We start from the raw sequence: 13352 nt of genomic DNA on the forward strand, positions 1-13352 counted from the left end.
ACCTTCCATCCTAGAAACAATACTGTGTATTGGTTCTAAGGCAGAAGAGTGCTAAAGGCTAGGCAATGAGGGTTAAGTGACTTACCCCTCACATAGCTAAGAAGTGTCTGAGGTCAGATTGGAATCATATGGTTTATCTTGAAATTTTAAAAGTTCTTTCCTTTTTATGTTTTTCTTTTTTCCCCCTACATTTTCTTGATTCTCTTTTCCTTGTTAGCCTTTCTGTAGAAATTCTCTTGTCTGAAAAAATATTAATAAACCCTATCACAATTCATGTGTTACAAATCAACGTTAAATGTTCCCCAGATTTAGTAAATCTGTTTAATTAGTTCATCATTAAAGCCATGTTTATGAATAGTAATAGGTAAACTTTTGATCTATACTGAATTAAGTTTTTAAAAACATTACAATTTTTATCAATAATTTAGTGAAAATAGGCTCTTAACAAATGTGTCAAGGAGAGACCATGTGGTATAAAAGAGAAAGAAATAGCTTTATCATCAGGATGTCATGTGTCTTCCTTAAGATTACTCTCTGAACGGTCATTTTAATTAACTTCTAACACCTTCCAAGCAATAATATAAGATGATTTTTTAGGGTCATATACATTATGACCGAAAATTCCTCCATTTTAAAATTGGTGGATATAAAACATAGAGAAATTACGTGACTTGCTAATGGTCACATGCTTAGCAAGTATGGGAGGTGTCATTCAAATCCAGTTCTTTTTCCGTCCCCAGACAAGGAGTCTTTCTGCTATACAGCTTTATTTATCTATCCATATGATACTATTTTAGAAAAATGGCATCATATTTTTGACTAAGTTAAACATACAGATTATTTAAAGCAAAGCAATTGACTTCATAATGATTTTTAAGAACAGTTTTTTTCCCCCTTAAGAAACCTGATTTTTTGGAATTATGAAATTATTTTTTAAAGAGAACTTTTGCACTATGATGTCATTTTGGAGAATCCATTAATATAAGATTTAAAATATGTGACTTACAAAAATTCTCAGTGCTTTTTGATAATCTTTAGTGATATGAAGCTTTTAAATGCTAATCATAAATCATTTGAGCTGACAGATACTTCAAATGTCAAGTGAAAGGAGAATTTCTCATAACATTTAATTAGGAATATATAATTTTTAATTCTTTTTTATAGTCTGCTGTTTTTGTGGTATTTTGAAATAATTTGTTTTTCTTCCCATTGAACAGGAAGTAATAATATTATTTATTTTTTATCCATTTCAGAGTCACTTGATATGCTTAACTCTGTATGATCAGTCATCAGAAGGCTTCTATTTTTAATGTCTCTTTCTTCTAGTCTGTTCATGATAAAATACATCTAATATCATCCTTTCAATTTAATACCAGTATACCATGTACTTTTACTTTTGGGCTCATTAGTGATGCTAATGTTTCAAGACAATCTATATTTGCATCTGAAAACCTGCTGACAGTTGTCAAAGAAGCATGGTTTGTGTTAATGGAATTCATGTTACACTGAAATGGAATTTATGACCTTTACTAATTAAAAGTGCTATAATTCCTAGTAATCATACTATATAATATTCAGAATTGAGAAATTCAAATGAAGAGAGACTTGAACCTGTAGAATGTATTTGATTTATTCTATGTAATTGCTTATATAGTCTTGATATTGTTACATCACTTATCTCATTGGAGCAACAGCTCAGAATATCTCATTTAGCAGAGAAATGGTTTAATGAATTAAATTATTCCCTATAGTATTTTGTTTCCTTCATAAGTTATCCTTTAAAATGAATAAACTGCATTCTCCGTGGTATTCTCATTAACTATTTTCAGTCTCTTCTGCTTTTTTCTGGGTTAAATGATTTCATAAACCTGCATTGTGTTGTATAGGTATCATTAAATTTATATTAGATTTATAAATCATTCCATTTTTTTACAAGTTTATGTATATTTCCATTACAAGGTGTTAGGTTTTTATTCCTATCAATATGAATTTATTGAAAATTTTTTTGAAATGTTCCCCAAAAGTTCAATAAATGAATTCTGCTTTTCAGTATTCTAAAGATTTTTATATATCCTGTATAGCTATCTACATATAGCACTATTAGAAAGTTACAATATAAATTTATATATTTGGCCACAAGATATCTTTTTATGTTTTAGTCAATGCAACTGATAATAATTATCTCCTAGAGAATGAAAGTGTTAGGATCACGAAGATGCAAAGTTTCTTTTAAATAAGATGTTTAGAATATTCAAAGTATCCAAGTTTGTATATTTTCTTTTATTTCCTATAGGTAATGCTGATGACCCATTAGCTGACCTCTCAGATGTATTAAACACAGAAGATGATATTCTAGGAATACTTTCTGATGATTTAGTAAAATCTACAGACCCTTCTGGTATGTGTAAACTCTTTGAAATTATTTTTTATAACTAGTTATTTGTGATATGTATCATAATTTGTAACATCTATTAGTTCATTTTTGAATTTTGGTAACAAATTTCATGCTATTTTATTTGACTTGGTTCTGTTTTCCCATTTGTGTGAGGAATGAGGATTTAAGTATTTGCTCTTATGTCATTTAGTACAGAATCTTTTTGGATGTAACCATACCCTGATTTTCTCTTATTATTTCTCCCTTGCTCTCTTCCTTAAAAAAAAAAATCTTTCTTGCTTTTACTTGTCTATTCTCAATATCACACACAGGCTCTTTCCCAAGCTCTTTCCTTTTCTATTTTTGGGATCATTTTTTTAAATCTCTCTTATGATAATCATCCATTTTATTTGGTTTGGGTCTTGTAGGTCTTGATTTATGCACTTTCCAGGTTGAGAACTCACCTTCCCCATTTGGTAAGAATCTATATCTAAATAATGGATGAACCATAACTAGAATTAGTTTTTTTTTCCTAGTGACTTCAGCAAAAACAACCTATATATGCATGCATAAATATTTGTAGTGTTTTCTTATTACTAATACATGCTTTCATTTTTCACTTTTTGTGTAGTTAAACCTTTAACTTAATTTGTAATTATTCCAAACCCTGGATAGAGTTCTAAAATAGTTTAAAATTTGAAAGCCTCTTTTTCTTTCCTGTCTGTTTCCTTAATATATTTTCTTGACTTTTTGTTGTCCATCGTAACATTCATTGGTTGATTCCTAAATCCATGGTGCAGAACTTTTAAAATTTAGGTTGGACATTTTTTTGTTGATTTTTAGACAGCAGCATTGTGGTAAAGCAAGAATAAAACACCTTCTTCTGCAGATAGTTACTTTTTCTTTTAACTAAAAAAAAAACATTTTTTTAAATCCTACCTTAGAAAGGCATTATTTAAAACTACCAATTATAGAATAATTGTTGATGTATATTGAATTTCTCCACCCAGAATTTATCTCCACTCCACTTACTCCTTCCTTCTTTGAAAAGTAGTAGTATTCTTTTATGAAGAAGGTGATTGTTCAATTTCACAGTATATTTAAAACTGATTATATGTAATAGATGCACTGTTTTCTGTACTCAAATAGGTATTTGAATATTTTTGATAGTGTGTGTAAAATCTTTTTGCAAAGTAATTTTAACATGAATTCATGTGTAAAACATAAGTATTCTTTTCGGATTAGGTGATATAATTGGAGTATCAGGTACATTTTTTATTTTTCTTGTGGATCTTCCATCTAATAATGAGAGATGTGGCTTTCTCAAGACTAGTTTGAGTTGATGATTTTGTGAGCTATATTTTTGTTCATGAAAGTCATTTTACAATGAACAAGCTAAATTCTATAAACTTTATGCAACTTCAGATATAATATGTCTACTATAGTATTAAAAATGTTCTCAGAAACTCACCTTTTTTATTCTAAACAAAATTGCAAATAACCTGAAATTGTTGATGGTAAACTATAGTAAATTAGGAGTCTTGCTTTGTGAAATCAGATAATCTCATTTTATTTTGATTAAATTGTTGCATATTAATATGTAATTTTTATATATAGCACTCTTGTGTCCACTGAATTTATTGTCTTATTTAATGTTTTATTCTTTAGCTGGCCTAGATATTGGTTCCATCTCTGATGATCCTTCCTCTTTGCCTCAGCCAAACGTTAATCAAAGTTCACGACCATTGAGTGAAGAACAATTAGATGGCATCCTCAGTCCTGAACTAGACAAAATGGTCACAGATGGTAAAATATTTGCCCTACATCTAGGCTTTCTAAAAGACATGAGTAAATACAATTTTCAAAGATTTATGCATGCTTTAATTCTTCATTTAATATACATTCCTTCACATGAATTAAATTTAATACTATTGCTCATATAATTATCTCAACCTGATGACTAATTTCTCTTTTTAAAACCTTATTTTAGGAGCAATTCTTGGAAAATTGTATAAAATTCCAGGTATGTGTTCCTGTTCTTCTTGTTCTTGAAATCTTCTCCTCCCAATAATTAGGCCAACAATATACATATTTTAATTAAGTTTTTTTTGTCCCCCTCTCCCAGAGCTTGGAGGAAAAGATGTTGAAGACTTATTCACTGCTGTTCTAAGTCCTGCTACTACTCAGCCAACTCCACTGCCACAAGCTCCTCCACCAACACATTTAATTTCATTACACAATCAGGGTATGTTCTGATTTGGTGTTAGGGATACATTTTTAAAAAATCATTCTTTTTATGCATTATAATTTAATGACGAGGATATTTTGTTGTTGCCACCATCATTGAAGTATACCTGGAGGTGGTAGTGAAAGGAATAATGAATATTGGTGTTTTGGGAAGATTTATGCCATATATTGCCGTGGAAACCCTGAACTTGATGTTATTATTGATGTCTGATGTTTCTGAAAGTCAATCTGTCTTGTTCAACAAAGGTTGGGTGAAGTGAACTTTTTTTTTTTTTTTGCCCAGGGCATTATTAGGTAATTTAAAATTTTTATACATTTATTGATCATGAGAAGATATGATATTAGGTCCCAGGTAATGTGATGTTATCCTTATTTGGACAGTATATAATTTTTCTTTTCTTGCATTTGAATGATACCCTACCCTATTTGTAGCCAGTCCTTCTTATCCCCACTATTAGAAAACCCCAGCTATAGCTGTTGTTGTTCTGCTCAGAATCTTTGGCCAGACATTTTTTGGGTTTTTTTGGTAGTACTATATGGTGAGTTCCATGACAAAGGAAACCTCAATTCATATCCAACTGTAATACTAGAGGAAAAAAGTTGAAGGTATTGTAGGCAACTAGGTCATGCATTGAATAGAGTAGCAGGCCTGGAGTCAAGAAAACTTATCTATTTCTGTAATTATACTTAGACATCTTAATTTCTAATATGGTAAACACTCATAAATATGACTCGCACATATAAAAGTTCTTCATTAATTTTTAAGCATATGAACGGTAGGGGCTACTGGATAACACAATACATAGAATACTAGACCTAGAGATAGGATCTTCTCATCTTCCTGAGTTTATATATATATGTGTTCTGAAACTTCCTAGGTATGTGACTTTGGACATGCCACCACCCTGTGTGCCTCAGTTTCCTCATTTATACATTGAGCTAGAGAAGGAAATGGTAAACCACGCCAGTATCTTTGAATGAACAACCCAAATGATGTCATGGAGAATCATATATCTGAGAAAACATCACAAAAAGTGTAGAATTCTTTTTCTGCAGAGCTGTTTGAGGATTAGCCAACCACTTATTTTTGTTTTCTTAAGCATAGACAATGTTACTTTCTGCTATCTTTGCCTTTGTTAACAGAGAGCAAGATTTTTTTTTACAATACACTCATGCCCAATACTACGTACTTTATAATTTTTTTTTTTTAAACCCTTAACTTTTGTGTATTGGCTCCTAGGTGGAAGAATGGTAAGGGTGGGCAATGGGGGTCAAGTGACTTGCCCAGGGTCACACAGCTGGAAAGTGTCTGAGGCCTGATTTTGAACCCAGGACCTCCCATCTCTAGGCCTGACTCTCAATCCACTGAGCTACCCAGCTGCCCCCGTACTTTATAATTTTTAAAAATATTATTAGTGCAAATAACCTAATAAAAATCCTAACTGAATATTTGGACCCCAGTATTCTATACTTTTCTTGCCTGCTAATTATTGATCTTGTCCAAATATGTAACTTTACTAGATCTACGTTTTTTGTTTTAAAAATGAACACTTTGTAAGGTCTCTTTCCTTTCTGATCATCTGTGACTGATTATTTTGTTTACTTTCACTACTTAAATATTACTTACATCTAGAACTTTTGGTTTTGAACATTTGAAAAAAGAAAATTGGAAAGAAGTTAAGTAGATCTTAAATATATTATTTAGAAAAAACAAAACATTAATGTGAAAAATAAGCCTATAACTCATACTCAATTCTTTTAGTTCATTTGTCATAATTTTTCATTCTTAAAGCTAAAAATTTTTAACTATAAACTTAATCATTGACAAATAGGTATTTTGACATGTGAAAATTAGAATTCCTTTGATATTTTTATTGAATTAATTGTAACATAGTAAGAAAATTTTATCTGCTTTTGAATTTTTTAAATTTTATTTTTAATGTCTCTTGATTTTGTTGTTTTTGTCGTTTTTGTCATCTTTCTACTTATTCCTCCCTTTTTCTCTCTCCTTCGGCTCCAGTTAAGGCCCTCCTATTAAAAATAAGCAAAATCAAATAAAACAAATCCATATTGTGGTTATATTTCCCAATATGTGTCTCAGTCTATACATCTACTAATTCATTGCTTCTTTTCCAAAAAGTAGTTAGCATGGACTATTATTAATCTGCTGAAGTCATAATTGATCATAATCTTGATTAAAATAAAAGTATCTTCCTTAACTTTTTCAAAAACAGAACCCAAGCTTTTTATCCCTTTACTTTTTGGAAATCTGGAATTCTCTTTTAAACTTATTTTTTGAAGAATCATTTTAAAAGAAACTGCCACACTTCTGATTGTTAAAAAAGAATAATATTGTTAGTATATTAATATTGATAAAAATTATAACTTCTAAACCTATACCCTTTATCCTTGTCTGATTATTAGTTAAAGCATTGTTTTGGAATATACCAGTGTGTATTAAGGAAAGAGCTACATAAATTATTTTACTTCTACAAATACTATTCATTATAAGACAAATTGAATAGTCCAATGTTTTGGGAAGGTATAATTTTTTTTTGGTGGAAGAATATTGAGTGGGAACACTTTACATTTATTTAAATATCTCTTTATAGTTACCGTTTCTTTTTTATGCTAAAAATGCATTATCAGAACAAGTGCTAAAAAGAGCTCTTGTATAAATGTCATTCAATATTTGGTCCTAATTAAATTAGTTTTTTTTTAATATGCAGACAATTTTTTTTTGTCCTTCATTCCTCTAAGAAATTACCTTTTTAATGCAAATTAAAAGAGAGATATGTTAGGTATTTTGAAATTGAGAGTAAATAACAAGCCAATGTAGTTTCAAAATGTCTATTAGAGAAAATAGGCCTTGATTTAGTGAACTGGGCATATTCCTAATTATTAGTTTTTAAGTATCATCTAATAAACTTTCAGGACATCATGACATGTGTTGATACTTGATAATGGTCATATCTCCAGTTCTTAACCACTTTCCTAGAGTCATATGAGAGGCCTGCACCTTTATTGGTATTGTATTTATTTTAGAAATCTATTGTTGTTGAGTTGTTTGTCCAGTCTGACTCTTTTTTTATTCAATTTGGTTTTTTTCTTAGCAAAGAAAACTGGAGTGGTTTACCATTTCCTTTTTTCAGCTCATTTGACAGATGAGGAAATTGAGTAAAGTGACTGAATATAGTGTCTTGACCAGGGTCACAGATTTTAACTCGGGGAAATGAGTCCCCCTCAGTCTAGGCCTGGCAGTGTATCCACTGCACTAGGTAGTGGCCTTATCTGTGTCATCAAATTTCATGCATGCATGAATGAGAGTCAAATGTAAAACTGAACAAAATACAATAATTTTTCATTCAGTGAATTAAAATGGCAGCAAGCAATATCATCCTTAGGAAAATCCAAGCAATTTCAGGCAGAAATATTTTAAAATGAAGAGATTTATTGGAAAACTAGTTCATTTATGATAGCATTGAATCTGGAGGTAATAATAATGCAAATATTAAATGTTAACCTCTACCCTTTTCTATCACATATCTAAATCTTTCTCACTATATTAAAGGAAGTATTTCATCATATATAGTATATGATTTATTATCTACTAGTTTTCCAAGGAAATAGAATGGCATGGAAAAGGCCTGTGTTCAAGATTAACTTTCAGATGTCAGGAGTAGAGAGGTCAAATGTGAGTTCCAGGAAAGAAATGTAGGTCAGAGCTGAAAATATCATGTGATGGGGATAACTGGAAAAGAAATAAAATTTATCTGGTAGCCAAGTGGAAAATTTTTAAATTAATAATATCATGTAAGATTTCCATAATATTTCTTAATATGTGCCATGTACTGTGTTAAGCATTTACAATTATAGTCTCATTTAAACCTTAAAACAGCCTTAAAAGGTAGATGCTATCATTATCCCTAGTTTTATAGATGGAATAATTATAATAAACAGAGATTCTCTCTTTTTTAGGATCACATTTATAGTAAATGTTTGAGACTAAATTTGAACTCACTTCTTTCTGACTCCAGGCCCAGTCATCTATCCACTGCATAACTTAGTTGCCATGATAATGTAATATTTATTGCCTGTCACCTGGATTAGCACCAAAATGTGTCCATAGATGTAACACAAACCTGGAGTTCCTATTGCCTTCCCTCCCATACATAGTTTCTTATTTTCATTACTCTAAAAATCTCTAAGTCTTCAAGTTGATGAAATTCCTTTCTCAGAATCACAGAAAACCAACATTGAGATGAGTTTGATAGAGGGGAAATACCTTCTTGTTTTTGCTAACAGAAGATAAAGGCATGAAACAGAATGTAACTCTTATTTGACAAGATGTACACTAGCCATCCCAAGTTGGAATTCTAACTATCAAATACATTCCCATATATGTTCAGTCCAAAGAAATACCTGGAAGAGATTGATTACAAGTGTCATAATTTATAAATATAGCTATAGAAGTCTCAAGCCTAAAGTATACTCTGATATTTGCAAAAAGTTAAAAACAAGAAATGAAAATGTCATGAACTTTTCTTCAAGCAAGGAAGACAAGAAAAGTATAAATTAATATTTGGTGTAGATCATATAAGAGAAAGTAGACAATGGAACTACATGTTCCAATTTTGTTTCTAATATCTATTGAATAATAATCACATATTTAGAACAAATGTAATCAACTGAGGTTTTTAAGGTAAAATCATACAAAACTATCGAGATGGGGGCAGCTGGGTAGCTCAGTGGATTGAGAGCCAGGCCTAGAGACAGGAGGTCCTAGGTTCAAACCCGGCCTCAGCCACTTCCCAGCTGTGTGACCCTGGGCAAGTCACTTGACCCCCATTGCCCACCCTTACCAATCTTCCACCTGAGACAATACACTGAAGTACAAGGGTTTAAAAAAAAAAAATTAAAAAAAAAAAAACTATCGAGATGTGCTCAGATCTTCTTATTGAAATGAATTATATCCTACATTTGGCTTATTTTTATACATCATGGAGAATAGGAAAAGTTCTGGAAAGGCTTAAAAAAAGAATAATGTCTTATTTCTTTTGCTTTTCAGTTGTTGACCAAATTCTGAAATGGCCTTGTAAATGGATATTTTTGTAAAGTAGGGATCACTAGCTGTCAACACAAATTATCCATGGAAAAGACTACCAAAATACTCAAAATTTTCTTAGATATCATTACACTAAGTATAGATTTGAGAAAATCAGGAGACATAGTATATCTGAATCTCTACAGAAACATGTGGGAAAATGAAGTCAGACGATGCCAAGCATTTGCTATGCACTTAGAATTAAGCATTTATATGCCAAGTAATATGCTAAGCCCTGTTAATAAAATACCTTCAAAAAGAAGAACAGATGGGCATCTAGGGGGAAACTAGCTATAAGAGAAAGTGAGATTGCAAGGGAAGGAGGAACCCATCTTGATACCTGGCAAAGAAAATCTTTAACCTTGAGAGAAATAAAAACATCATGGTTCATCTCAGGGGTCCTTTGTAAAATGGTGTTTCTGGGAGTATCCAGCAAATTAGAAGGAGAATCTTCAGAGGCAGAGAATACTTACACTGTGAGAGGCCCAGGAATGAGTTTCCTGGATTAAGATGGTTTTGTTCCTTGATATTTCTCTCAAGATTGGGAAAGGGAACAGAAAATTGTATCATATAACAAATATTAAAGGAACAGCTCTCATAGTTAGGTTTGAAAAGAAAATCTTCATGGTAAGCAAGCCAACCAACTTAAAATATATGGAAGATTGTCATATGGAAAAGTGGTTAAATAGTCTTATAAATCTTGCCTTTCAACATATTATAGATGAAATTTCTATAGAGGTTCAAATATTAGAGTAGATCAGTGTTGGCAAAAGTATTGGCACATGTGTCAAGCAAGCACAAGGAGGGGGCTGCTCTGTTTCCCCTCTTCCCAGCACCCACAGACAATTTTTGCATGCCTTGCCCCTCTGTCCAGCCTCCCAAAGGAAGCTTCCTCCACTCTCTGGGGTAATGTGAGGGGCTCACAGGCAGCTTGAAGTTGAAGTTTGAGCAAAAGATCTTGAAAACCTTCACCAATGCCAGACTAGATGATTCCTAATATTCCTACAGTACTTAGAAAATTCTAGAATCAAAGGTTAGAAGTAAGATTGGAAATGTAGTAAGATGCTAGGTTGAAAGAACCTTAAATGCCAAATAAAAGCTTTACTTTGTATAGGCAGCCCCTAAAATTTTTTGAGTTGGTTAGCCTCATTAGGCTGAATTTCTTTCACATGTGTATGGAAGGTGTATTGGTGTAGGGAGATACTTCATGCAAGGGTACCATTTAGAAGCTTATTTCAATATCCAGATAAAATGTGATGGTCCAGATATATGTTGGTTCTCTGAATTGCAAGAAGGGAACATATGTCAGAAATGTGAAGTTAAAGATGATAAGATTTGGTGTAAATTATTAGATGTGTGCAAAACATTCTGGAAGGGAGTTAGAAATATAATACTTGGGTTACAAATAGGGTAGCATTGTCCTTGATAGTATTAGGTAAATTTATAACAGCTTTGGCAAGAAGTTAATTAACTTTTTTTGTTATGTTGTGAGACAATATGAGACACCTAGTTAAAAATGTCTGTCAATCAATAAACAATACCTAATATATATCTCCCCATAATAAGCAGTAAGGATTCTATGAAAAGCAAAATACAGTAATGGGGGTCGGCCTATTCCTAGAGTCTTCAGATGACATGCCACTGATTTGCAGAGTATGTGGTGTGGTATTAAGTGAAAGCAATCTGGAGAGGAGGGCATCATGTCTTTTATATATTATATATTTGATCTTGACATTATATGGAGCCCTTGGAGTTTGTTGATTAGATACAGCAGGTGTGTCATGAGCAGACCAATGCTTTTAGAATTTCACTAGGCAGATGAGTGTTGGATGGACTTGCATTCAGGTATATCTTTGGCTGAGTGCCCAATTAGAAGGCTGGGGCAGTAGGTCAGGTGTGATGTGACCAGGGCCTGATACAGGGCAGAAAGTAGCAATGTTAGTGGAAGAGTCATTAGGAATGTAAAATCTACTGGCCATAACAAGTTAGATGATTAAGGAATTGAGTATGCCTTCTGGGTAACTGGGAAGAGCTTCATTGGTAATAGGCAAGTGAGGAAAAGGGGAGGCATTTGAGAGGAAATGTTATAAGTTAAATGTTGGAACATGATGAAATTCAGGACATCCAACTCAAAATGCCCAGTGTGTAATTGGTTTGTGAGAGTGAAGACCCTGCAGAGAGATTAAGACTTTTTGATAATCATCAGTATAGAAGTTGCTTAAATTTTGTAAATGACTTCTCTTATCACCCATTTAGAAGTTTCCTGAATGATTGTGGACAAGGGAGACTGATGATCCTTCTTGTCCCTTAAAGACCATTTATACACCCCTATTATAAGAGTCAAACAAACACATACATGTACACATACAGACAAAGAGCAATCCTTAGGAAATGCCTTTATTTAATCATGTTATATGAAAAAAGTTTTACCAAATAAAAATACATCTTCTTCACTTTAAATATTTTCAGTTAAATTTTTACACAAAATTAGTATTATAGAAAATCCTTCTTTCACCTGGCTACCTTCTAAGTTTTGACTCTTTGTTCTAATGAGCTAAAGTATTATCTACAGAATATTTGAAATTTTAAGAAGTAGAGATCTTGAAACTAACAAGAAAGTTTAGTGTTTGTCTCGAATTCTATTTCTTTTCTTTCCTTTTCTTTTTTTTTTTTACATTTATTAATATTCATTTTTAACATGGTTACATGATTCATGCTCCTCCTTTCCCCTTCAACCCCACACACCCCCCACCCATGGCCGATGCGCATTTCCACTGGTTTTGTCATGTGTCCTTGATCAAGACCAATTTCCAAATTGTTGGTAGTTGCATTGGTGTGGTAGTTTCGAGTCCACACCCTCAATCATGTCCACCCCGACCCATGCGTTCAAGCAGTTGTTTTTCTTATATGTTTCCTCTCCTGCAGTCCTTCCTCTGAATGTGGGTAGCTTTCTTTACCATAAATCCCTCAGAATTGTCCTGGGTCATTGTATTGCTGCTGGTACAGAGGTCCATTACATTCAATTTTACCACAGTATATCAGTCTCTGTGTATAGAGTTCTTCTGGCTCTGCTTCTTTCACTCTGCATCAGTTCCTGGAGGTCTCTCCAGTTGCCTGGAACTCCTCCAGTTTATTATTCCTTTTAGCACAGTAGTATTCCATCACCCACATATACCACAGTTTGTTCAGCCATTCCCCAATTGAAGGACATATCCTCCTTTTCCAATTTGTTGCCACCACAAAAAGCGCAGCTATGAATATTTTCGTACAAGTCTGTTTATCTATGATCTCTTTGGGGTACAAACCCAGCAATGGTATGGCTGGATCAAAGGGCAGGCATTCTTTTATAGCCCTTTGAGCATGATTCCAAATTGCCAGCCAGAATGGCTGGATCAGTTCACAGCTCCACCAGCAATGTATTAATGTCCCAATTTTGCCACATCCCCTCCAACATTCATTACTCTCCCCTTCTTTCATTTTAGCCAATCTGCTAGGTGTGAGGTGATACCTCAGAGTTGTTTTGATTTGCATTTCTCTAATTATTAGAGATTTAGAACACTTTCTCATGTGCTTATTGATACTTTTGATTTCTTTACCTGAAAATTGCCTATTCATGTCTCTTGCCCA

General features: G+C 32.6%; 1 protein-coding gene across 1 annotated transcript in view; it reads left to right on the top strand.

Annotated features, from left to right (window-relative positions):
* Window positions 1-13352, top strand: part of KMT2C (lysine methyltransferase 2C) — a gene marked incomplete at its 5' end in the record, with an annotated part of 335980 nt that overhangs the window by 233123 nt on the left and 89505 nt on the right. Inside the window, 4 exons of the mRNA XM_044678960.1 lie at window positions 2294-2398; window positions 4052-4180; window positions 4365-4397; window positions 4500-4619. Coding sequence (XP_044534895.1) covers window positions 2294-2398; window positions 4052-4180; window positions 4365-4397; window positions 4500-4619 — 387 coding nt within the window. The remainder of the gene's footprint in view (window positions 1-2293; window positions 2399-4051; window positions 4181-4364; window positions 4398-4499; window positions 4620-13352) is intronic.

The sequence above is a fragment of the Gracilinanus agilis genome, chromosome 5, assembly GCF_016433145.1.
Source record: "Gracilinanus agilis isolate LMUSP501 chromosome 5, AgileGrace, whole genome shotgun sequence".
Lineage (NCBI taxonomy): Eukaryota > Metazoa > Chordata > Mammalia > Didelphimorphia > Didelphidae > Gracilinanus > Gracilinanus agilis.